We start from the raw sequence: 23,210 nt of genomic DNA on the forward strand, positions 1-23,210 counted from the left end.
CAATGTCACTGCATGTTGTGCTTTGAAGTGCATGCACTGCCTGCTTCTTATCTGCCTGTCTTTTATTTCTAACACAATCACCAGAACCTGAGCAGAGTTCATGAGATACAGTCTAAAGGTAATGTGAAATGGATAGTTAATGTAAATAAATTGGTACCTCCTGTATTGTCCAGTGACTAAATGTAAAGGCCTAGACAGAAGAACTACAAGGACCAGATGGTACTCTTTCTTCGCAATACTTGAAATACAACTTTTATTGTGGGGTAGGTCAGTGAATCTTGAAACTGGTAAAAGAAAAATTCTCAAATGACAAATTTGTATTGCACACAGCCTTCGGTCATTCCAAGTTGCATTTGTTCTTAAAATCATAAGCTATATCTTACGTATGGCCCATTGTCTCTATTGCATTTTGTTCACTTTTCAGGCCCCAATCCTATTTGAAGACTTAAGGCATGCATAACGCACTCCCTTTTCAGCTCTTAAGCCCATAACTGCTATATGACTACATGAGCAACTAGGGTGCTACTGCCCCTTCCTATCCCCCTGTTAGTCGTTGTGTGCAGTACCTTTTGGGTGCACTACAACAACCCTGACCTCTTACACAGAGATTCACAGTGCACATTTTGAAATAAACTTGCACACAAGGTTTCTTGATTAAACATTTTTTTTATTTATCAGTCAGTTAGAATAAGCCTTCTTCAGAAGGGAGCAATATAAAGCAACACACAAATACACTCCCAAAATTCACACTCTTAGTTATCTAAATCAGCAAATACCCATTTGGAATGACACACAGGCACTACCTACACCCTCAGGTGACATCAATAGCTAGGGTGCTGTTGGTATTTATGTATCGCGGTTGCATTTAGAATATTCCTGGGAGTAGTGTTAAGAGAAGATAGTTCATAATAAAACAAGTATTAACACACTTATTCTTAAGAGGCTAACTACTTTCAATGCAAACCCCAATGCAAAGTCAGTTAACCCTTTTCTGGAAGGAAAGTAAAAACACATAAACCGAGGAGAGAAGAGTCATTCTGGGATCCAGGCCAGCCAATGTTAAGTTAGCTTAAAGTCAAGGTGAACTGAAGCACTTCTTGCAGGTAAATGGAAAGTCTTTTCCAATGTTTAAAAGTCTTTGTAGAATAGAAGAAATCAAAGTAGGGCCACAAGCTGATTAGGCTTGTGAAGTAAAGAAGCTGCAAGCAACTCTACACATGCATCCAAGCAAGTCTCCAACAAGGACAAGTGGCTACACAAGAGGTAAATTCTCTTAGACTGTACAGTACCTTTAGGTTGAAGAAAAAGTGCAGCAGATGACTTCTGTTCCTGTGCAGCTCTGCAGATCTCGCTCTTCCTGGGTCTCAGTCATGGGGACAAGAGGGAGGACGTCGGGGGACTCCTGCACTGCAATGGGACGGTCATCGCTCGCAACTGGTAAACTTCAAACAAGTGGCTGTTCAGTGTTTCAGCTCCTTGCGTCTACCACAAATGGCAAGAATGTGGTTCTTTGCTGTCGAGAGGGCTTTCCTTACATCTGGGGTCCTGCACTCTGAGGGGGCTCAGGCTCGGTTAGTCCTGCTTCTTGGGATTCAAGAGGATCTTCCTGGAGCTCTTGGCCAGCTTAAAAGCAACGCACACAAACTGGTGTTACTCTCCCTGGCTATCCGGTTCTAGCAGTGACTGCAGTAGATACTCAACCAGCTTTGAGAGGATGTCCAGGTGGCTTACTTTGGATTTGATTGGTCCCACCAACTCAAAGGGAGAAGCCGTCCTTGCAGGGGCTTCTCTGTCGATAAAAATTTTGAGTATCAGCACAGCAGCAGGGCTTCACCGGGCAAACCAACAGTTCAGAAGTCCTCTTCAAGTTCTTCGGATTCCTTCATCCAGTGGTCGACTCTGCCTTCCAAGCCAAAAAGCCTCGCCTTTTATGCAGCTTGCTCCCATTAATTCCAGCCTAGCTGTCAATCACCCAGCATGGTGGCTGTCCTTGCCGGACAGCCAGCCGGCCAATCACCTAGGAGTGCATTCCTGTCTCCTAGGTGACTAAGCACAGGGAGTTTTGGGCACCTCCTTTGCTTCCTGCCCCCACCAAACACCCAGAGTAAATCTCCAGAACGACCTTTCCACAAAGAAATGGCGAAAAAGAAGAGCGGCCATTTTGACAAAAATGGCACCCATGGGTGCTTTACCGTGGCTGCGAAGGCATCCTGCGGTAAAATCCCATAATGGTAGTAAAAAGTAAACCACTGCCACCAGCCATTCAGTGAAGAAAGGGTAACATAAAAAGGTTACATGAGAAGCTAGACCAAGGGGATACTAAGTAACCCCTACAGGACCCTATTGTAAGATAGTGTGTGCTGAGTCTAGAAAGTTACAAATGTAAGTAACTGTTCTGAGGAACAGTAGTTTATCCCAGAGAAGGTATTTAAACCTTTGGGAAATCTGAAAGACTTCCCTGTGTCACTGCACTGAAGGTGTTGTGTGACACAATGTGAAAGATGATGCCTATGGACCTTGTCAGACCCCACAACCAAAAGAAACGGTGTACAAAATCACATTTAAATACATGAGAGTGGGGAAAAGGGTCTTGCGCTCTCTCCAGGTAAAAAAAATCAAGTCCTCAAAATCCAGCAAAGTTGCTGGGGGTCTCCAAGGTAGAGGGGATTAGCACATTTCTGAGAATTCTCCCGAACACCCCCGCACCACTGACCCTGCCTTATTGCTGACATTGATTGACTTCATCGTATGCCCAACAATGTTGACAAAGGTTCTGTGAAAAGGTGGACTAGTTATGTTCCCTCCCTCCACACCTCCCTTTTTGTTGGAAGTTCTTCTAATATTATTGTGCCATGATCGTGTAAGACAATGGTCCTAACCCATGAGCTAATTCTGAAATTATGCACTTCTCCTCCAGACGGATGACTCGTCTGGAGCTAAAAGTGGAGCTAAAAAAAAGTATGAAAATATAAAAGCAAAGAACACATTTCTCAAGCAAAACATCTGAAGTAGCCTAAAACATTGTAAATGGTAAACTACAAGGAATGCCTGTAAACCTGTTTTGTGGAAATTGTCATGCTAAGATTTGTTTAGGTGGGGCATGTTGGGGAGAATTTTCATTTCTGTGCCAATTCCTTTTAACCATAGAGACCCAGCAGCTCTTTTGCTGGACTCTGGGCTTTTATATTTTTACTCCTGAGTGAGTGGGACCTTTTTCTCACTCTCGTGTGTTTTCCTAACTAAGATTTTTAGGGTTGCTCACGTATTTATGGAGTCTGCTAAACGCCATAGTCATCTGCTTCTGCATTGGGACACACAGCACCTTTTTAATGCAGTGCCACTGAGAAGTCCCTTGGACAAGAAACAGATGGAGTGCATGGCACAGAGGGAGTGCACGGAACGGAAGAGGGAATGGATGGATCGGCTGGACGGCTTAGAACTGTTGTGCATGGTATGGATGAAGAACATGGAATCAGATGAAGTGCATGCAACGGTAAGACGAAAGGAGTGCATGGAACGGAGGGAATGCATAGAATGGACGGAATGCATGGAACTGATAGTGCTTGGAATGGATAGAGTACATGGAAGCGATGGTGGATGGAACGGATGGAGTGGATAGAACGAATGGCGTGTATGAAACAGATGGCGTGGATAGAGTAGATCGAACGAAAAAATGATGGACCACACTGAACACATGGGGAAAGATATGGATCAACAGACTGTTGTAGTAGTCCATGTAGATGAAGGATCGAATGATGCAATGAATGGAACGATTAGTAAACTAAATGAAGAACCAGATGAAATGTATGAACAGGCGAAGCTGAAGGAATGGACACATTGAATAAAACTAATAGAATTGTTGGTACAGAGGAGCGCTCAACCTCAATCGCTATACCGAAACGCACCATATCGCACCACCACGCTTACTCTCTCCTATACACCACCACTCGACTAGAATACAGCGATACTATGACACATTTGGTGCAGCTGTTCTCATACTAACACCCACCACATACTTCGCATCATCCTAATTGAACTCGCCCAGCTGAGCACACACCGCCAGCCTAAGCGTCCCCTCAGGCCTAACGCAGTCAGAAATCACTCTGGGTATCAACCCACCAGAATGAACACATATTCCTGACCTCCAAACCACCACACCTACCGCTAATAAGCAGCTATCGCGCAAATGCCATTCCAGCTGCACACATCCTGTGCACCCACGTACCTTATGACTCTCTCTACTGACTCGAACTACGGTTCCTGAGGGCGTTCAACCTACCAGCACTTTGAGATCATACCAATGATACATAAGGCGCTATATAAATGCCAACTAACATAACTTCTCTTTATGTTTAACTATGTTTTCTTGGGTGAACTACTGTTCCCAAGAATAGTAAGATGACCCCTGTTTTACTTTATTTGCCTTTACTTTATGGGTCCAGAAATGGGTCCAGCACACACCACCCTATGCAGAGTGCTTGGGGAGATGAGGGGGGGTTACATAGTAACTTCTTTAACCCATTCCTCCTGTAACATTTTGTTACACTAACTCACTTGAATGCCTGGTGGCAGTAGTTTATTTTTTTACTACCTGATGACATGTATCTGCAGGCTGATGTCTAAGCTACAGTGCTGCACTCCAGGGTGACCATTTTCACAAAATGGCCCCCATCCTTCTTTTTTTGACTTTTCTTGTTAGTTTATTCTGGGCTTTTACTCTGTTTGCATCAGGTGTGATTGCTTTGTGTGTTTTGCCTTAGGCAGGCTTCATCCGTGTAGCCCTTGCAGGCTCCAGTGTGCCTGGAAAGGCAGGAAGTTAGGGAGGGTCCCGAAACTACCCTGTGCCTTGTCTCTAGGTGTGCCTGAGTGTTGGCCAAGAATTGATGTAGTAACCGTGGGAGACTTGTCCTCTAACCCACCTATTGGAATAGGTCTTTACTATACAAGCTGGTAGTGAGACTGAGAAGCCAGGCTCATCTCAAAAGGGTAAATGTGAGCTGTAGCAATGAAATCCACAAATACAAGTAGCCAAGTAACACTTGCACTCAAGGTTTGTAATAAATAATTCTTTAACGGTAGTTTCTAAATAAGCATTCTTTTAAAAGGGCAATGATGTGTAGAAATCAAATGCACTTTAAAATACTTTTTTCAGAATCAACACAAAGCTAGTAGATACTCTTAAGGGATGCTTCTTACACACTTCCTACACCGTGAGGTGACTTCAATAGCTAGACTGTAATGGCATTTATATATCACTAGTACACTTTGTAGATTCTGAGTTTGGTAGAAAGGAAAGGTTAAAGGAAGGGAAAAGGTTAAACATGTTCTCGGAGCATGTCGCACTTCCAATGAAGTCTAGATACTAATATTTCCCAGTAATATTAGTTTAAAACCAATGTATCACCTATGAGGGACAGTAAGTACCAAAGTCAAATGGAATAGAGTATGCAGGGAGCCAGGACAGCCAAAGTCAATATGAGCAACATTGCAGAGAGTTTAAGAAAAGTCACTGTAGGGTCACAAGCTGTTAACTTGTGAAGGGTAGAGCTGAGATCAACTCTAGCAAAGCAGCTACTGCAAGTTTCAACTGAGAAGAGCAAGCTACAAACACTGAGGTAAGTACCCAAAGTTAGAACAGTACCTTTTGGTTAGAGGGTCCAGCTGGCTTCTGGCTGGTTGTGGGTACTTGGATCCTTTGTTCCTGGGCCTCAGTCGTGGGAACAAGAGGGAGGACGTCTGGGGACTCCTGCGGCAACAATTCAGAGGTCAGCAGCAGCTGCAGGCTCTTTTCGGATAAGCAGCACTTCGCAGTTTCAGCACTTGGTAAACTGCACCACCGCAAATCTTGATACCGGTTGGGCCTCCTTCACTCCTTGAGTCCTGCACTCTGGTGAGGGGACTCGAGCTCTAGTCATCTTGCTTCTGCAGGGTCCTGGGGAGACTCCTGGAGCTTTTAGCCAGATCAGACGTTGCACTCGACTACTGATTTCTCGACCCCTGGTACTCAGTTCCTGCAGCAGCAACAAAGTACAGCCAGTCAGGGCAGGTGTTCCAGTGGAGTTCGTATCTGGGTTAGTTGGTCCCACTAACCCAAGGGAAGAAGTCGTCCCTTAAGGAGCTTCTCTTGTCGATCAGAAAAAGGAGTTTACGCACATCAGCAGAGCTTCACCGGGCAGTTAAACGTTCCAGGAGGATGCAGCAAGCTTCGTTCACCGTTTCTTTGCTGGGTTCTTCCCAGTGGTCGACTGTCTTCAGTACCAAAACCATTGCCTTTTAAGCACGTCTCTCCCATTCATACACAGCATTGCCGCCATTCAAATAGCAGGGTGGCTGACCTGAAAGGACAGCCAGCCAATCAGCACTGTGTGCATTCGGGCATTCCTAAAGACAATGGACAGGGGCGTTTCGGGAACCTCCCTCACTTCCTGCCCTTCCAGACACACTGGATCCAGAGGCAGGTATTAGTACCAAAGCCCACCAAAGGCAAAACGAACAAAGGGCTCAAAGCTGGCTTGGCGCACAGAGTACAACCCAAGAAAGACGTCACAAACAGAAAATGGCAAAAACAAGTATCCCTGAGCAATTTTGACAAAACGGTCACCCATGGGTGCTATACTGCAGCTGAGGATTCAGCCATTGGTAGGAAAGCAAAGCACAATGGTAGGAAAATTACACCACAGATGGATTGGATGGAAGCGCTTTATTAATAACCACCATATCGAACAACTACGCTTACTCTCACCTACACATCACCACTCAACTAGAACACAGCGATATTATGACCCATTCGGTATAGCTGCTCTCAAACTAACACCTGCCTCCTCCTACTCCTCCTCATCCTAATTAAACACAGCTAGCACACACCGCTAGCTTATGCGTCTCCTCAGGCCTAGCACAGCCAAAAATCAATCTGGGTGTCCACCCTCCAGAATTGAACACATACAACTGAGAACACATACAACTGACTGCCCCACCACCACACCTACCACTAAGAAGCAGCTATCGTGCAACTGCCACACCGGCTGCACATATCCGGTGCACCCACGCACCCTATGACTATCTCTACTCACTTGAACTACGGTTCCCGAGAGCGTTCAACCTGCCAGCGCTTTGAGATCATGCCAATGATACATAAGGCGCTATATAAATGCCAAATAACATAACTGCCACCAGCCATTTAAAGTAGTGAGGATAACATAAACAAAAGTTGCATGAGTAGGTAGGAAAAGGGGCTACTATGTAACCTAAAATGGTGTGTGCTGGACTTACAAAGAGAAAAGATAAGTAAAGTCAATTTTGCTTTACTTAGGAACGGTAGTTCACACAAGAAAAGGTAGTTAAACCTTATGAGAAGTCTAAAGGATTTCTCTGTGCCACTGCACTGAAGGTGCTGTGTGTCACCATTCAAAAAGTAGATGCCTGTGGAGTTTTTCAGACACCAAAAAGGAAACACATAATCCAAATCGGGTCAAAACGCAGAGTGAGAAAAAGGGCTCTCGCACTCCAGGGTAAAGATTCTAAAGTCCAGCAAAAGAGCTGGCGGTCTCTATGGTGGGAGGAATGAAGCACTAAAATTAAATTTCTCCCTTACACTGAAACCAGTTCCAATTGGCAGGCTGGCTGTCCTCGAGGACAGCCACCCTGCTGTGTGATTGACAGCCTAGGGCTGTTAATGAATGGGAACTTGCATGAAAAGCAAGGTTTTTGGGACGAAGTGCAGAGTCGACCACTGGAGGACATCCGAAGCAGAAGATAAGATGCCAGCAGCACCCTCCTGCACCGCAAAGTGCCCGGTGAAGCCCTGCAGCTGTGCTGACCCAGTTTTCGAATGATGACCTGTACAGGACGACTTCCTCCCTTTGGCTGTTTGAACCAACTTGCCTCAAGACTAACTCTATTTTGGCGCAAATCCCGACCTGCTGCGACTTTCCAAGGCTGCAGAATCCCAATACTTGTCGTACCTCTACCTCCTGTGCGTGCATTGTCTTCCAAGTGCGAATCCGGCCAGAACTTTGCAGGCATCCAGAGGGCTCTACAGAACCAGAAAATCTGTGCCCAGAGTCCAGGACCGAGGGATCAAGGAACTTCCAACCAGAGCTGTTCGTTCTTCTTTGGTGCTGAGAAAAAGGAACCAAAACCACAAAGAGCCGCTGAATCGACGGTAATCCATTGCTGCCGAGTCCTTCTCTCTCGCAAGAGTGCCCGCTGCAGGAGCCCGCCAGAAGTCCTCCCTTTCGTCGCCACAATCAAGGACCAGGAACATGGGTCGACTGCATTGCATCCAGCTGGAACAACTTCTTCAGTTCAAAGGTACTGTGGGGTTTGTATATTATCCTTTTGCCATTTGGGGTACTTACTACCTTTTTGGTAGTGCCATTTAACTGTAATCTGCGTTGAACTCCACTCACTTGCACTGGCCTTTCTGCTTGTGCTTTCTTGAAAGTGACCCCTCTCGAGTTGCTGTGATTTCTTTTTGAACACTGACTAAGAACATTTGTCTAAGAAAAAGAGCATCAGAACTTTGACTTTGCCCATTTACTTTGGCTGTCCTGGCTCCCTAAAGGCCTCTTTAACCTATTTAACCTATTGGCTTCGGCAGTGCGTGTTCCCTTGCAGATTTTAAATGTTGAACACTTTAATGCTGGGATAAGACTGCCTGCCTTGGGAGAATCTAACTGTTTTTATAGAATTTCAGTCTATTCTGATCTAACCCTAACCTTTCCATCTTTAATAACTCAATATTGCAAATATGATACAAAATAAGTGTTATACTGACCTCAAATGATGTCAACACTAGGTGCTTTAAAATGTGTAACACATGAATTACTCGCCTGCTTTATTATTCACTTTTTTAAAATTGTATCCTAACTTGGGGTTAATGTCGCAGCTAATTACTACTTTTTAAAGAATGCTTTAAAAATCTTTGTGTATAAATAAATACATCATTACATAATGTTATATAACTTTTAGTGTGTAAGTGATTACTTGGATACCGGTATTTACTGATTTGATTGTACAGCTCACATTACCCCTCTTAAGAGAAGCCTGGCTGCTCAGTCACACTACCAGCATGTGTAGTACAGGCCTATAATAAAAGGTGGGTTACCTAATACCAAGAGAAGTCTTGTGCAGTCCCACACCAGTTGGACTACACTGATTCTTACCCAACATGGCACGTCTCATTTGTAAGCACTCATTTAACAGTGTCTCTTGAAACGGAACACCTGCACTATGAATTGTACATGTTATTTTGAAAGTAGCTTACAAACACAACGTTTGTTACTTTCCGTAAACAAATAAAAATGCTTGTTATGGATGTTTCACAAAGCACCAGACACATAGATCAAGTTACAGTTGTATCTCCAAATAATTCGAATTTTCTGGCGTTCAGAAAACTGTCCAGTACCCGTTTAGTCAATCAACTCAATTTTATAACCAAATGTGGTGAAGAACCCATGTGCCAATTCCAGGAATGAAAGAAGCTTGGAGTCTTTTGGCTGCTGTTTGTATATTAGAAAAGCCTAGTAAGCTTACCACAGTTTCAGTCCATGGAACACTTTTCGCGCCACACAACATCCGCGTTCACCAATACACAGATGACACGCAAGTCTGCTTCAAAGTGTTGGGTAAGAGTTTAACCTTGGTGCTATATCTACCTCACTTGTGAGAACCCCAGAACTTTTTGCTTTACTGGTGGATTATTTTTCCCTATACCTCGGTGAGTGGGAACCTTTTTCCACACTCACAGAATCTTTTACTCTTTTTATGGGTGTCCTTTTTAAGACTCTCCATAGTGCCTTTTAGTTTTATCCCCTGACAACTTTCGGTATATACCTTTTGTATTGTTACAGGGTTGCCTAACCTTGTGAGAACTACAGTTCCAAAGGGGAGAAAGGATATTTCTATCCCTTCTACATTTTGTTAGGTGAAAACCAGCACACCCCATCTTATGTGGAGTACTGGGGAGATGCATTGTATCCCCTTTCTCACTAGAACAATTATGTCACAGGGAAAAGCTTACCTTAAATGGCTAGTGGCAGGGACCTTTTTTTAATTTATTTTTTTACCAATTCGGTGCACCTTTACCGTGTGCTGTTTTCACATCTGCGGTAAAGACACCTGAGGGTGCCCATTTTACCAGAATGGCCCCAGTATCCCCCTTTTTGCCATATTAGTGTTCCTTGTCCTTTCTTATACCATCACCCTGACCTCCAGGGAGGGGAAATCCTTTATGCCCATTTTTTTTAGGCGCAAGATCTTGGTCAAGCCTGCCTAGGCTCCAAAGTTTCTGTGAAGGCAGGAGGGGAGGGCGGAGTCCATAACTCTGCAGCCCTTTGTACTCCAGCCTGCCTGTGAGAATCCAGTTCAAACTGGGAGGCTGGCTATCCTGAAAGGACTGGCAATCCCCGAGTTTGAATGTTGCACGTCTGATTGGATGGGTTCCTCCATAAAGGTCTGGAACAAGAAAGGACAAACACTAAAATGGTGAAAAATGAAGACTGTCTATTTTGGTAAAATTAGCAACCATGGGTGCCTTTCATCAGGGCTGTGGAAACAGCCCATGCTAAAGGTACACTAATTAATAAAAAGGTTCACTGCCACCAGCTGTTAAAGGTAAGCTTGTCCCTGTGACACAAACGTTAGTTAAAATGAGAAAGGGGATACATTGCATCTCCCCAATAATCCACACAAGTTGGGGAGTGCTGATGTTACTTAAAGTTTAGAGAGGATAAAATATCCTTTCTATCCTTGGGAACACTAGTTCTCACAAGGTTAGTCAGAGAAAATTTAAAAGGGGGAGCCCAAAGGGCAACAAAGCAACAATGGGCAGTTTATGCCAAAAGTCGTCAGCGGATAAAATAAAGGAGCGTCTAAAAATGACACCCATAAAAAAGTAAGCTGATCTGGGAATGTGGGGAAAAAAATTCACTGTGGTACAGGGAAAAATAATCCACGAGTAAAGCAAAGCGTTCTGGGGTTGAAACAGGTCAGGAAGATTTCTCATTGATATGAAAATCATACCTAACACACTCCCCCCTCCTAAGATAAGCCTGGCTGCTCTGTCTACGCTACTATATACTCTGGTGATACAGGTTTATAGTAATAGTGGAGTCATGTACGCTCGGGTGCATGGTTTTTCTAAAAAATGTGTAATACTTCAAAAAACGGACCTAACAGACCTCCGTCGGTTCAACCCCTGCCTCTCATTGATGCAGGCATGGATGTTCATTGATTACCTGAAGCTTCACCCCTCCAAGACTGAATTCCTACTTTCGACCAACATCGAACAACCCGACATCCATGCCTGGCTCTCTGCTATGCACTTAAAGGACTTCACACCCCAGTTGGACACCCATGCAAAGTCGCTTGGGTCGACATTGACGGACACCACTTCAAACCGCACATAGCAAGAAAGACGCACACCACTTTGTACCATCTTTCTCTCGTGTGGCAAATCGAGCCCTCCTTCCCAGAAAACGGCTTCAGATCTGCTGTCCAGCCCTTGGTCCTCTCCCTCCTGAATGGTGGCAGTGCCCTTTTGGAAGGCCTTCCGGCGACTACCCTGGTATTCCTTAGATAGGTCATGCGTGCTGCAGCACGATTCATCAAAAGACTTGCAAAGTTACCCACTATCAACTTCAAATCATCTACACGGCTGTCACCCTGAAGTCCCCACGCTTCTATGGTTCAGAAAGGAGCTAAATATCCTCTTCAACGAATGTTAGGCAAGAATTGATGTAGTAACCCTGTGGGAGACTACACCACCCTTGTTCTCTTTGTATTGGGTGATCCACCTTTTGGTATAGGTCTGTACTACACAAGTCGGTATTGTGACTGAGCAGCCAGACTTATCTCAAGAGGGGTAAATGTGAGCTGTAGTAATGAAATCCACCTATACAAGTATCCAAATAGCACTTGCACTCAAGGTTTTTAGTTAAAATAATTAACTGTTATTTTCAAATAAGCATTCTTTAAAAAGGGCAATGTGCAACAATAAAAATGCACTTCAAAATACTTTCTCAGAATCAACCCAAAGCAAGTAGATACTCGACACACTTCCTACACCTTGAGGTGACTTCACTTATTGGGACAGTAATGGCATTTATGAGGGCGCTAGAGGGCCATACAAGATGACGGCTCCCCTGTAAGTTCTCAACGACCTCCCACATGAATCCTGTTTAATCGCTGCTATCCTGAGGCGAAATCCCCAAATAGGCAAGAATTACATTACCCCAGCGCGGCACCTCATCCCTGCCGAAAATCCAGAGCAAATCGTCTTCCACGAGATATTTACAGAGTGCTGCGGGCCGCACGATCGTGACTACCAGGCCGCCCAACAACACACCCCCGGGCATAAGCAGGAGGAGCCGTGAACTGAACTACGAGGCCCCGCCAGGTCCAGCGTTCGCAGGGAGGAGGCGCCGGAGGGCGGCGCTGCTGGAGTTGGCCCGTTGTGTGCAGCCCCCCGTGTCCCGCAGCGCCGAGCGGTTACACGTTTCTCGCCCGTGGCGGGCTGCGCACAGCCTGACATCCCGAGCGTGCGGGACGGCGGTGGCGCTTTCCCCCCTCCCCTGCAGAGCAGCTACAAAGACGATCCCACAACCAGCATAGCGACGGTGTCGGAGCGGACACTGGCAGGTGAGAGGCGGGAGACGCGCAAAATCACGCAGGGGCATACAAAGTATACGGGACAGTAAGCCGGCGGCATGAAGCGAGGGAGGAGAAAGGAAGACACCCAGCCGAGGTCCCCGCTCCCTGTGGTACAACTCAGAAAAGCGCTGGGCCATAAAGACACAAGCGCACCCCAGCCCAGGCCCCTCCGGGTGTAGCACGCAGCGGCGAAATTTTGCATGCAAAACACCAGGAGACAACGGAGTCCCCGCAGGGATAAGAACCAGGCCTCAAAACAAGCAGCTATTAAGCGCCACCGGTCCCCCACATGGAATCTTCTCGACGTGGCGGCGCCGCATCCCATCAGCTCTGTGGAGCAGCTGCAAGGACCGATCCCACAACCAGCATAAAGACTGCGTTGGAGCGGACACCGGCAGATGAGAGGCAGGAGGCCCGCAATATCACACAGGGGCATACAAAGTAAACAGGACAATAGGCCAACAAGAAGCGGGAGAGGAGAAAGGGGGACACCTGGCAGAGTTCCCCGATCCCCAAGGCACCCCCGCCAACTCAGGAAAGCGCCCGGCCATAAAGACACATCACGCATCTCAGTCCAGGCCCTTCCTGGTGCGGCGCGCAGTGGCGTAATTTTGCCTGCAAAACACCAGGAGACAGCGGAACCTCCTCAGGGATAAGAACTTGTCCCCAAAACAAACAGCTACTAAACACCACCAGCCACCCACGTGAAATCTTCGTGGCGTGACTGCGCCGCAGCCGTGCACAAGCCTGCGGCGGGTTCCTAGCGCCCCACAGGGTTCACGCAGTAACCAGGCACATCCACGAAAGCTGACACGACCAATCCTTCCTGAGCCACGAACAAGGTTTAAAACGCAATAACCGGGAACTCCATCCCTCCCTTAGACAGCACAGGACAAACAGCCGAGTAGAACCCATACATCCACCAGCGCTGAGATGGGGAAAACTGACAAGTCCCAGAGAAAGCCCAACTTCGATGCGGGCCCAGCACCCAAGGCACCCAGATCGGAAAGCCGCCCTGAATCCCCAGCTAATCCCTCAGTGAAAGAACACCCGCAACAGCCAGACATTCGGGAGATCTTAATGGACTTAGGGATAGGCAACCTAGACAGCAAGATCGATTTGCTATCGTCCAAGGTGGACCTGCTGCAACACCGCCTCGATAAACACAGCAACATGTTAGACTCTGTTGAACAAAGGGTCTCTGACCTGGACAACGGCGCATCAGCCCTTACCACACGAGTCCCGACGCTGGAGGGCCAAATGAAAACAGTTCTGGCTAAAAATCAAAATGGAGGAGCATATTGAGAAACTATGCACTGAGCTTTTTGGCCCCACTGCTCTGTCGCAATTATTTGCGGTGGAAAGAGCCCACAGGATCCCTGCAACCAGACCCATCCCGGGGACAACTCGCCGCCCGATCATAGCCAAACACTTAAGTTATAAGGACAGGGACACGATTTTAAGACTGTCAAGTGAGATGGGCAAACTCCACTACGATGGTGACGACATTCAGTTTTATCCGGACTCCTCCATCAGTCCAAGCCCAAAGGAGGTCGTTCACCCATGTTAAATACAGGCTGCGCAATGACCAAATCACCTATTCAATGCTCTTCCCTGCGAAACTGCGCATTCAGCACGAAGGAAAGACATACTACTTCAACTTCCCCGAGGAAGCCACACAATTCCTCGACAGACAGGGATGTAAACCTGCTAACCAAAAGGCCGGATCTGCAAGAAGAGAAAGAGCGGCGCAAATCCCTCCTTGACAAGCACCCGAAGTGCGGTCCAAAGTGATACTGAAACAAGCCATCAGGTCAATTCTCGCAACTGGGAGGTGGGGGCCTAAGTCTTGGAGGGTCACCTGCGCCCCGTGCGCAGCACGTTTTGGTTCTTAATGGGGGGGGTTCCAAAGGGACAAGTTGGGGGTTGCCCGTGCAAGGAAAGTTATTTTAATGTTGTTGTTCAAAGTGCACGTCATGCACCGTCGCATGGCCACCGACCTCGCCCCGTGGCTCCCAGCCACTCCCCACTCCCCTACATGACTGAAGAAGACCCCATACGTCCCAGTCGGCCTAAGCACCGGGGCATCATCAATGAGAAGTCAACAGCTACACCCTTATTCGGGTTCCACATAAAACACCATTGTGCCAATTCAAACTAGCAACCTGGAATATCAGAGGCAGCAATGTCCCTGCCAAGACGCATAAGATCCTGCAACTGCTCAGATGTCAAAAGATCGAGGTGGCAATGATTCAAGAGACCATCTCCTGCCTCACAATGAACACCTCTGGGCCCGCAATTGGGGATGCCACCGTTTTCTCTTCTTACTGATCCTACGCCAGGGGGGTTGCAATTCTCATTCACTCATCACTATGTTTTCGTCTGATCAAAATGGAAAAAGACAGCAAAGGAAGGGCACTCCTGGTACAAGGGATTGTGGAGGGAGAAAAAGTGGTATTTGTCAATTCCTACGCCCCCAACACAGACAGCGCAAACAATTTCAACTGGGTGTTGTCCCGCCTAGCACAAGTGCGCAACTTAACCATAATCTGGGGGGGGCCACCTGAATACACACATCGACCCACAGAAAGACAAGTCACTGTCAACAACAGCAAACCCATCCAAGGCCAGCCTACAAGTGCAAGAGATCTGCAAAGCATTCGACCTATTAGATATATGGAGAAATCAAAACTGGGAAATCGGATACTATGCCTATCACTCAAGCTCTCATAATACGAGCTCACGCATCGATTATCTGTTAGTCTCCTCACACAGCAGTTGGCAATGGGGCAGTTGCCAAATACTCCCCAAAACATTCTCGGATCACGCCACAGTAACTCTAATGCAACCTCCCGGCTACCAGACCACGGCCTCCCCATTGGCGTTTTAAAACCCAGATCACTTGCAGACCAAGTATTTTCTACGGAACTATGAGAGAAAATCAACAAATCAACACCTTCCTTGAAATTAACCAGGGAACTGTCAGCTCCGCAGGGGTGTTAAGGGAGTCACTCAAATGTTATGTAAGGGGAGTCTGTTTGGCTAAGGAAAACGGAATTCTGAAACTAATTAATTCGACGGGAACTAGGCACCAGCGAAACTCACCTGAAAAGCCCGGAAAAGCAGCAAACCTTCACCAATTCGGATCACATCCAGGCACTGTTGAAAGAAGAACTTCTCAACTTCAGAAACCTGGGGCTCTCCTTGCACGTCTCATCGCAGCTGACAGGAAACCAACAAGGGTGGATAGTATCCGGTCACCACAAGGAAACATACTACTTAAAGAAGAAGACATAGTCGAAGTGTTCAGAGCATTCTACCAAGAGCTATACAGTGCCAGGCACCCAACAGACACCGAGGCGATTCGGAACTATCTCAACGATACAGAATTGTACTGGGTCTTGATAACAAAATCCTTGGAAAAATCCTCGCGAACAGACTACTCCCATTAATGTCCGCTTTGGTACTTGCAGATCAGGCAGGTTTCGTGCCTGGCCACAACACAACATTCGGGATACGTAGAATGTTCGGGGTTCTGGCAGCACTGGACCCCGATCAACGGGCAGTGGCATAGCTGTTTGAGGCCGAAAAGGCATTCGACTCCGTCGAGTGGCCCTTCCTGTTTGCGGTGCTACAGCAGCTCAGACTCGGGGAAACAGTATGTCAAACTGGTCTCGCTTCTTTACAATCAACCTCAATCGGCAATCACACTGGGGGCGCCTCGGTCAGCATATATAAATCTCCAACGCGGCACCAGAGAGGGATGCCCATTATCCACTATGATATTCGCGCTAGTGATGGAGCCCTTAGCGGCAGGCCTCAGAGAACGCCAAATTCAGAGAGGGCTCAAAATAGGACCTCACCGTTTGATAATATCCCTCTATGCTGACGACAGAGTACATGCAAAACCCCAGCAAAAATCTTAATTCGATTATGCGTGAAATAATAAAGTTTAGGTCGGTTTCAGGGCTAAAAATAAATCGGACCAAATCAATCGTATTCCCCTTATACACCAAGACCAGAATATTTACAGACGATTTTAACCTTCAATGGGAAAAATTCCACGTCCGTTATTTGGGGATCCTGATGTCCCTGAACCATCACGACATATTTAAAGATAACTAAGAAAACACACAGAGAACACTAAGAGAAAAGGTCAACCGGTGAAAAAAACTTCTCTCACCCTCTGGGGAAGGGCCTTGTTGGTGAAAATGGTAATCCCCCCCAAACTACTGTATCTATTCTACAACATCCCTATCTTGTCGCGTTGCTTCCTGGGGAGTTTGAAAAGTTTGGTTCTAGACCTCATCTGGGCGGGTAAACCCGCAAGGGTGGCATACACTTCCCTCATACTCCCTGTCACCAAAGGCGGCCTAGCGCTATCCGATCTGGAACGATACTACTGGGCAGCCCAAGCCCAGTTTCTTAGCCACTGGTATGCGTCCCAGTTCGTAAGACCACACGTACAGGTCGAACGAGCATTGGCCTCGCCCGATCTGCTGAGGGCCGTGATCATCAGTAAACAACCAGTACCACACACGACATTGAACATAGTGCAATCCACATACACAATATGGCGGAAAATGGCCCAAAAATACAAGATACAGTTCAGATACTCGCCTCTACTCCCCGTCAAATTCATCCCCGGGGTCCCTCTTACTGCGGAAAAAGTGTTCCTAAACTGGGCAGACAAATGCAAAATAAGTACACTAGGCGACCTTTTCACACAAGATACCTTTATAACACCTCAACAAGCAAATGAGAAAGGTAGCGCCACCTCCCTAGATATATTCATATACTTTAGAGTTCGATACACCTTGCAAGACCTCCTCCCCTCGTTCCCACAACCAGCACCGACGTGGCAGCTGCTGCACGGAGCAATCCAGGCACAAGGGGAGGGCAAATTGGTCTCATCTATCTATAGAACCCTTATTAAGCACACACGGAAATCAAATCCCAAAATAAAAGCAAGATGGGAAATATCGCTACAAATGCCCATTCCAGATGAAGACTGGTACTATATACAACAGACACAAAAATTAGCATTTAACTCGCGCGTTAAACAAATTCATTTCAATTTCCTACACCAAACATATTACACCCCCAAAAAGAGGAACACACATCACCCAGAGTCAAACGCATCATGCAGCAGATGTGGGTCACCTGACGCTGACTTTCTGCATCTAGCATGGAGCTGCCCGACGGGGGCCAAATTCTGGTCCGATGTACTTGGGGAAACTGAAGCAATAATTGGCGAGGAGTTGGGTCACGTTCCAATAGTGGCGCTCCTTGGGTTGACAAAATCCCTATCACCTCCAGTTAGAAAACTATCAAATGTACTATTGGTACTAGCGCGCTGAAGAACAGCTATGACATGGGGACGGGGTCCACCTCCTACGCTAGCGGGCTGGAGGAGACATTCTCTATTGCCAAGAAACTGAATTCATAAAAACACTGCCCCTGCATGCGAGGCCCCCGGACATTTGGGGCCCATACATTTCATATCTTCCCTCCAGTGTCGCTTCCCCTGAGTCACCGACTAAGTCTTCACAAAACAGTTCCCCGGAGAACTAAAATTCAACAGAAGCTCGCTGCATAATGGGACCGACTGAGCGAAATGTACACGTGGGAGGGGGCGGGCGCGAGTGGGGCAACGGCAACAGTTATGTAGCCTGCAGTTCGGGCGTGTTATGTATGCATGTGCCATCAAAATGCAAAAATAAAGTTAAAAAAAATATAAAAATAAAAGTAATGGCATTTATCGATCACTTGTACACTTTGTGAATTCTGAGGTTGGCAGAAATTAAAGGTTAGTGGATTGAAACCGGTTCGCAGAGCGTTTGAGCACTTTAAATCTTCCAATTGAAGTCTAGATAAAAACCTTTCCCAGCAATATTAGTTTATACCAATGCATCACCTATGAGGGACAGTAAGAATCAGTCAATGGAATAGAAGTCTGTAGGGAGCCAGTACAGCCAAAGTCTATTGGAGCTGAGTCTATGGAGCTGATGCACTTCTTAGATAGCAAGTCTTGCACAAAGTTAGAGAGTTTGTTGAATGAAAAATCACTGTGTGGTTTCAAGCTGTTACACTTGTGAAAGTTAGAGCTGGCCAATCAGAACTGGTTTCACCTAGAGACAAAACAGGGAAGTTTTGGGACCCTGTCTCCCCCACCTCCTACCTTTCTAGACACACTGGGGCCTGGGCGCGCTTCAAGGCAAAACACACAAATGACCCAAACTAGATTCAAACTGAGTAAAAGCCCAGAAGAAACTGACAAGAAATGGCAAAAAAGGAAGACCGGGGCCATTTTGGGAAAATTGTCACCCTTGGGTGCTGTACTGCAGCTGAGGCATCAGCCTGTAGATACATGGCACAAGGTACTGCCACAAGCCATTCAAGCGAGTTAGTGTAACGGAATGTTAAATGAGGGGTAGGTTAAAGGAGTTACTATGTAACCTCCACAGCACTCCACATAAGGTGGTGAGTGCTGGACCCACAAAAGACAAGATAAGTAAGACAGGGGTATGTTACTATTCTTGGGAACAGTAGTTCACTCAAGAAAATGTACTTGCATTAAGAGAAGTCCAAGGGACTTGTCAGTGGCACTGAGAAAGGTGCTGTCACAATGCAAAAAGCAGATGCTTATGGAGTTAACCAAACTCCATTAAACAGTACGAAACACAGACATCCTAGTAAAAAAACACATGAGAGATTGAGAAAGAAGTCTCACTCACCCAGGAGTACACATTAAAAATCCTTGAGTCCAGCAAAAGAGCTGGGGGTTTCTCAGGTTAAAGGGAATTGGCACAGAAATGAAAATTCTACCCAGCAGTCCCTAATGCATTTGGACCATTCCAAAGTGTACTCAATGGCTGGCTTTATTATAATTGATGGAAAATCTGACACTACTTGAGTCTCAAATTGATGTTAATTTGCTGCACCTTCTAAATACTACTAGCTCCACATTATTCAGACTTGGATGCTGTTCACAGTAGGTGATACCATAGACCAGTGGTCTTCAAAATGTGGGGCAAGCCCCCTAGGGAGTGCAGTGGGGCACAAAGGATCTCAAGAGGGGTTTGAGGCTCCATAAAATGGAGGTACGGGGACTGGTTTAAATAGGTAGCATACACAGTAGTGGCATTTGGGTGGGCTTGGCCATCATTTTACTCAGGTGTGGGGGGGGGGGTTAATGGGTCTCAGCATAAAGTTTGAATATTTACTGCCATAGACCCATCATTTCAAGTCCTGCTCACAAACACTTTTTCGATATCAGATTACTTTTTTTTTGTTTTTAGTGATATACCTATGCTCCAAGCATAATATAATGTAGCACCTGCATTTGTATACATTTTAGCCATAGTTGTGGTTACAGTTGGTGTATAATGATCAATGTGTTTTAGGGACATGCACAGAAAGTTCGGTGCAACTGGTCTAGGTAGACAAAAGCACTTGGTGCTCGAGGCTCACGTGCCTAGATTTTCTACCCCTTCACCTTGAAGCGGACTAAAGGTTTTTGAAAATCTTTCCCTTTGAAGTATTGATTGGAACCTCACCTCACTTTGGTCCACTGGCATCTTGTCAAACTCTTAACAGACTTGACTTAATTCTCTCCTTTACTTCTTGAGAGCATCCTGGAGCTATCAAAGGTGTGCAAACTTTCCAGAAACCAATCCAATCAAATCTCTTTCCCCTTAATTTCAGATAATGGGGAGCCTGCAATAAAAAGAAGCAATCTTCATCAAATAGCTCCGTAATTGCCCGTCTATCAGTCTTAAGCTGTGAGAGCCTTGTGCAGCTGATTGGGTTCATCTACCAGAATGTCATCAGAATTTTGAATTTTCTATTTTTAAAGAGTTGGACATCTAGATGCAGCATTGACGGGGGATTTTTCTAGAATGTATTCATGTGTGGCAACACACACAATTTCTGGTTCCCTAACTGATGACTCCTCGGAAGCTTTTTCCTTCTTTTTCTCTGGTAGCTTCCCATTAGTCTGATAATTAGTACCAAATAATATGTTTGTCTTTATGATAATCGCATCTTTTAAGATTCTACAAACCCTTCACTTATGATCAATGATTTGAGACCAGCCAGATCAAGACATCTGATGGCTGTTCAATCAATTGACCGGAAAAGAAGTTAGCAGGCTCTGCCCTGATATGCAGTGGTTCTCTTCCATGCAGAGCCACCATCTGGCATCTTTCCTTTCACGGTCTTACCTAAAAGCTAAAGTTGTTTAGGGAATAGATCTTAATTGCTCAATATGTACTTTGTGCACAGTTGGCTGAGGGTTTTCTGTTACTTCATTTTACTCTTGAATGACTGTAGCTTCAGACCTGTTCCTACATAAATACCATACATATCCGTGCTTTTAGCGTATTGCACTGAAATCTTATAGAGAACTGTTCTTTGTGTGCTCAAGACAAGCGCCCAGTTAGCAAAATTGTGACCATCCTTCAGAATTCGCTTAACCAAGCACTTCTGATGTCACTTCTTTTTTTTTGTTCATTGTCTTGTCATTCCTGAACTGTTTGGTTGTTTACGGTCTGTCCAATATAGTCTGTCTTAAATTAAATGAACTGCAAAGCAATGGAAATAACATATTTAGATTACTTATGATCTAATTTGCAAATCAATTCTGTAAATTCCAAACATAACCGATTTTTGGTTTCTTCAGAGCCCATTACTGCATTTAAATCTTTGGTTGATCTTTTTGTTTTATTTTTCTTATGTATTCCAGGTAAAGCGGGTCACTGCTCAACCTGCTCCTCCACGTTGAAAGAGAAATTGGTCCATCTTCCTGTGAGGGATTTGTTGGAAAAGAATACAACATATTTTGTAAATTATATTACAATAAAACATCTTACTTGGAAGTGTATTGGTTTCTGTGACCTGTGTCAAGCCACTGTGAAAAACAAATGTTGCATAATGTTTTCATCCTGGTTACTTATGAGCAATCTAGTATTGCGAGTTATACATATATACAAATCATGATACTTTTTGTGTGCATGGATGATAGTTTCAGTGGCCAAGCCTGATATCCACAGTTGAGGTGGAGAATGACAAATGTGCATTATCCAGGCACTATTGTTCTAAGAGAGACTCCAAATCTTGTATGATGTTTTTGTTTAATAGTTTTCGTTCTACTGTGACAAAAGAAAGCCAACAAAGGTTTCATGCATAACATATTGTATGCAGTATAAAATCCTCCAAGCCTCATTTGGTGGTTGCCACCTAGCTTTGGCAATGTAGTACTTTCTGTGATAGCCAATATGTTCGTAATCTGACTGTTTGAACTGTTCCTACTCTTTTGCGTACACAATGTGCTTTAGTGGGTAGTCTGTTCCCTTCTTATAACCATGATTTCTGATGCTTGTTAATCTGCTTGGAATCACATGCTGAGCATATAGTCCGACATCTAGTGGTAATTGCAGAGTATTGAATCTTTCTTTCGGGGATTGAAAGGGGGATGTCGACAAGGGGGGGGGGGGGTTTGTAACACTATCCGTGACGTGTAGTGTACCCAAAATCCGTAATGCGTCAAGGTAGCACAGATTGGATTTTTACGCCCAGCTAGCTGGTCGCCATATGCCCATCTCGTAAGAGATATATTGCAAAACATATAACTTCTTTGTCCCACGACTGTTGCTCCTTTTAGTCTTTGACCTTCTTCGACTGCTGTGGACTCCTATGCTGGAAACGTCTGACTTTCGGCGACTGGTGCTTCTGTCGACAGCGTGGCCTCGGCCCCCCGGCCAAGCCTATACGGTAGGGAGAGTGGGGCCGGGGTTTTTTTTTTTCTTTATTTTTTAAGAATACATTTCCTTTTTCCTACTTGTCTTGCTGACGCCCTTTACCTCTACTATGGAGAGGACTCCCTGTAACAAAGTACCCGTGGAAGGACACTCACCGCAAGTGTAACAAGTGTCTGCCTTGTGATCACGACGAGCGATCCTGCAAGTGCTGCCAACTATTTTGTCCGAAGACCTTAAAAGATCGGCAGACGAAGCGGTGGGTGGCCTACGCCATGTTGCAGGCCAAAGGTAGTTCCCCCGTCGGCGCAGGCGCCTCGAGTGACTAGGACTCAAGCCGCAGCCATGGCTCCGATGTGTGGCGGCCATAGACTTACCAGAGGAACCGTCCGTTTCCTAGTTGCTCGTCCCTGGCTGGCAGGCCACCGGTGCTGCTATGGGGAAGCCACATCCTGGCAACAGGGGCACACAACCCCACGTGCGCCCTCGATGGATACTTCTGGGAAGTAACAGGCCCGTTGAGCTTCGGCGGTGCCTTCCAATTCAGTGGATCGGCTGCCCTCCCTGCATCTGACATCTCAGCATGCGTCAGGGCATTCAATACATAAGGGCAACACTGCAAAAAAAAAAAACACACAGGCGAATCCGCCACAAAGGTTTCGGCGGTGCCAAAGACCTTGACGCCGCCAAACCCACCGGAGCTATGCAAGAGTCTCGCTAACATCATATCAGCGGCTAATAAGCCAAGAACAACGTCCTCTGGTCGAGGGGAGTATTCAGATGGCTCCCAGTCCCTCTCCA

The 23,210-nt window shown here is 45.9% G+C and overlaps 1 protein-coding gene across 2 annotated transcripts in view; it reads left to right on the plus strand.

The window, feature by feature from the left end:
• The window catches only part of ATP5F1C (ATP synthase F1 subunit gamma), a 112,267-nt gene extending 90,737 nt beyond the window's left edge, over positions 1 to 21,530 (plus strand). Inside the window, exons 9-10 of one of the 2 annotated variants that reach the window (XM_069629677.1) lie at positions 85 to 118; positions 21,398 to 21,530. In XM_069629677.1, coding sequence (XP_069485778.1) covers positions 85 to 91 — 7 coding nt within the window. In that variant the 3' untranslated portion in view covers positions 92 to 118; positions 21,398 to 21,530. The remainder of the gene's footprint in view (positions 1 to 84; positions 119 to 21,397) is intronic. The other variant, XM_069629678.1, reaches the window with a different exon arrangement.
• The last annotated feature ends 1,680 nt before the right edge of the window (positions 21,531 to 23,210 follow it).

The sequence above is a fragment of the Ambystoma mexicanum genome, chromosome 12 (assembly GCF_040938575.1).
Source record: "Ambystoma mexicanum isolate Mex_15411 chromosome 12, UKY_AmexF1_1, whole genome shotgun sequence".
NCBI lineage: Eukaryota > Metazoa > Chordata > Amphibia > Caudata > Ambystomatidae > Ambystoma > Ambystoma mexicanum.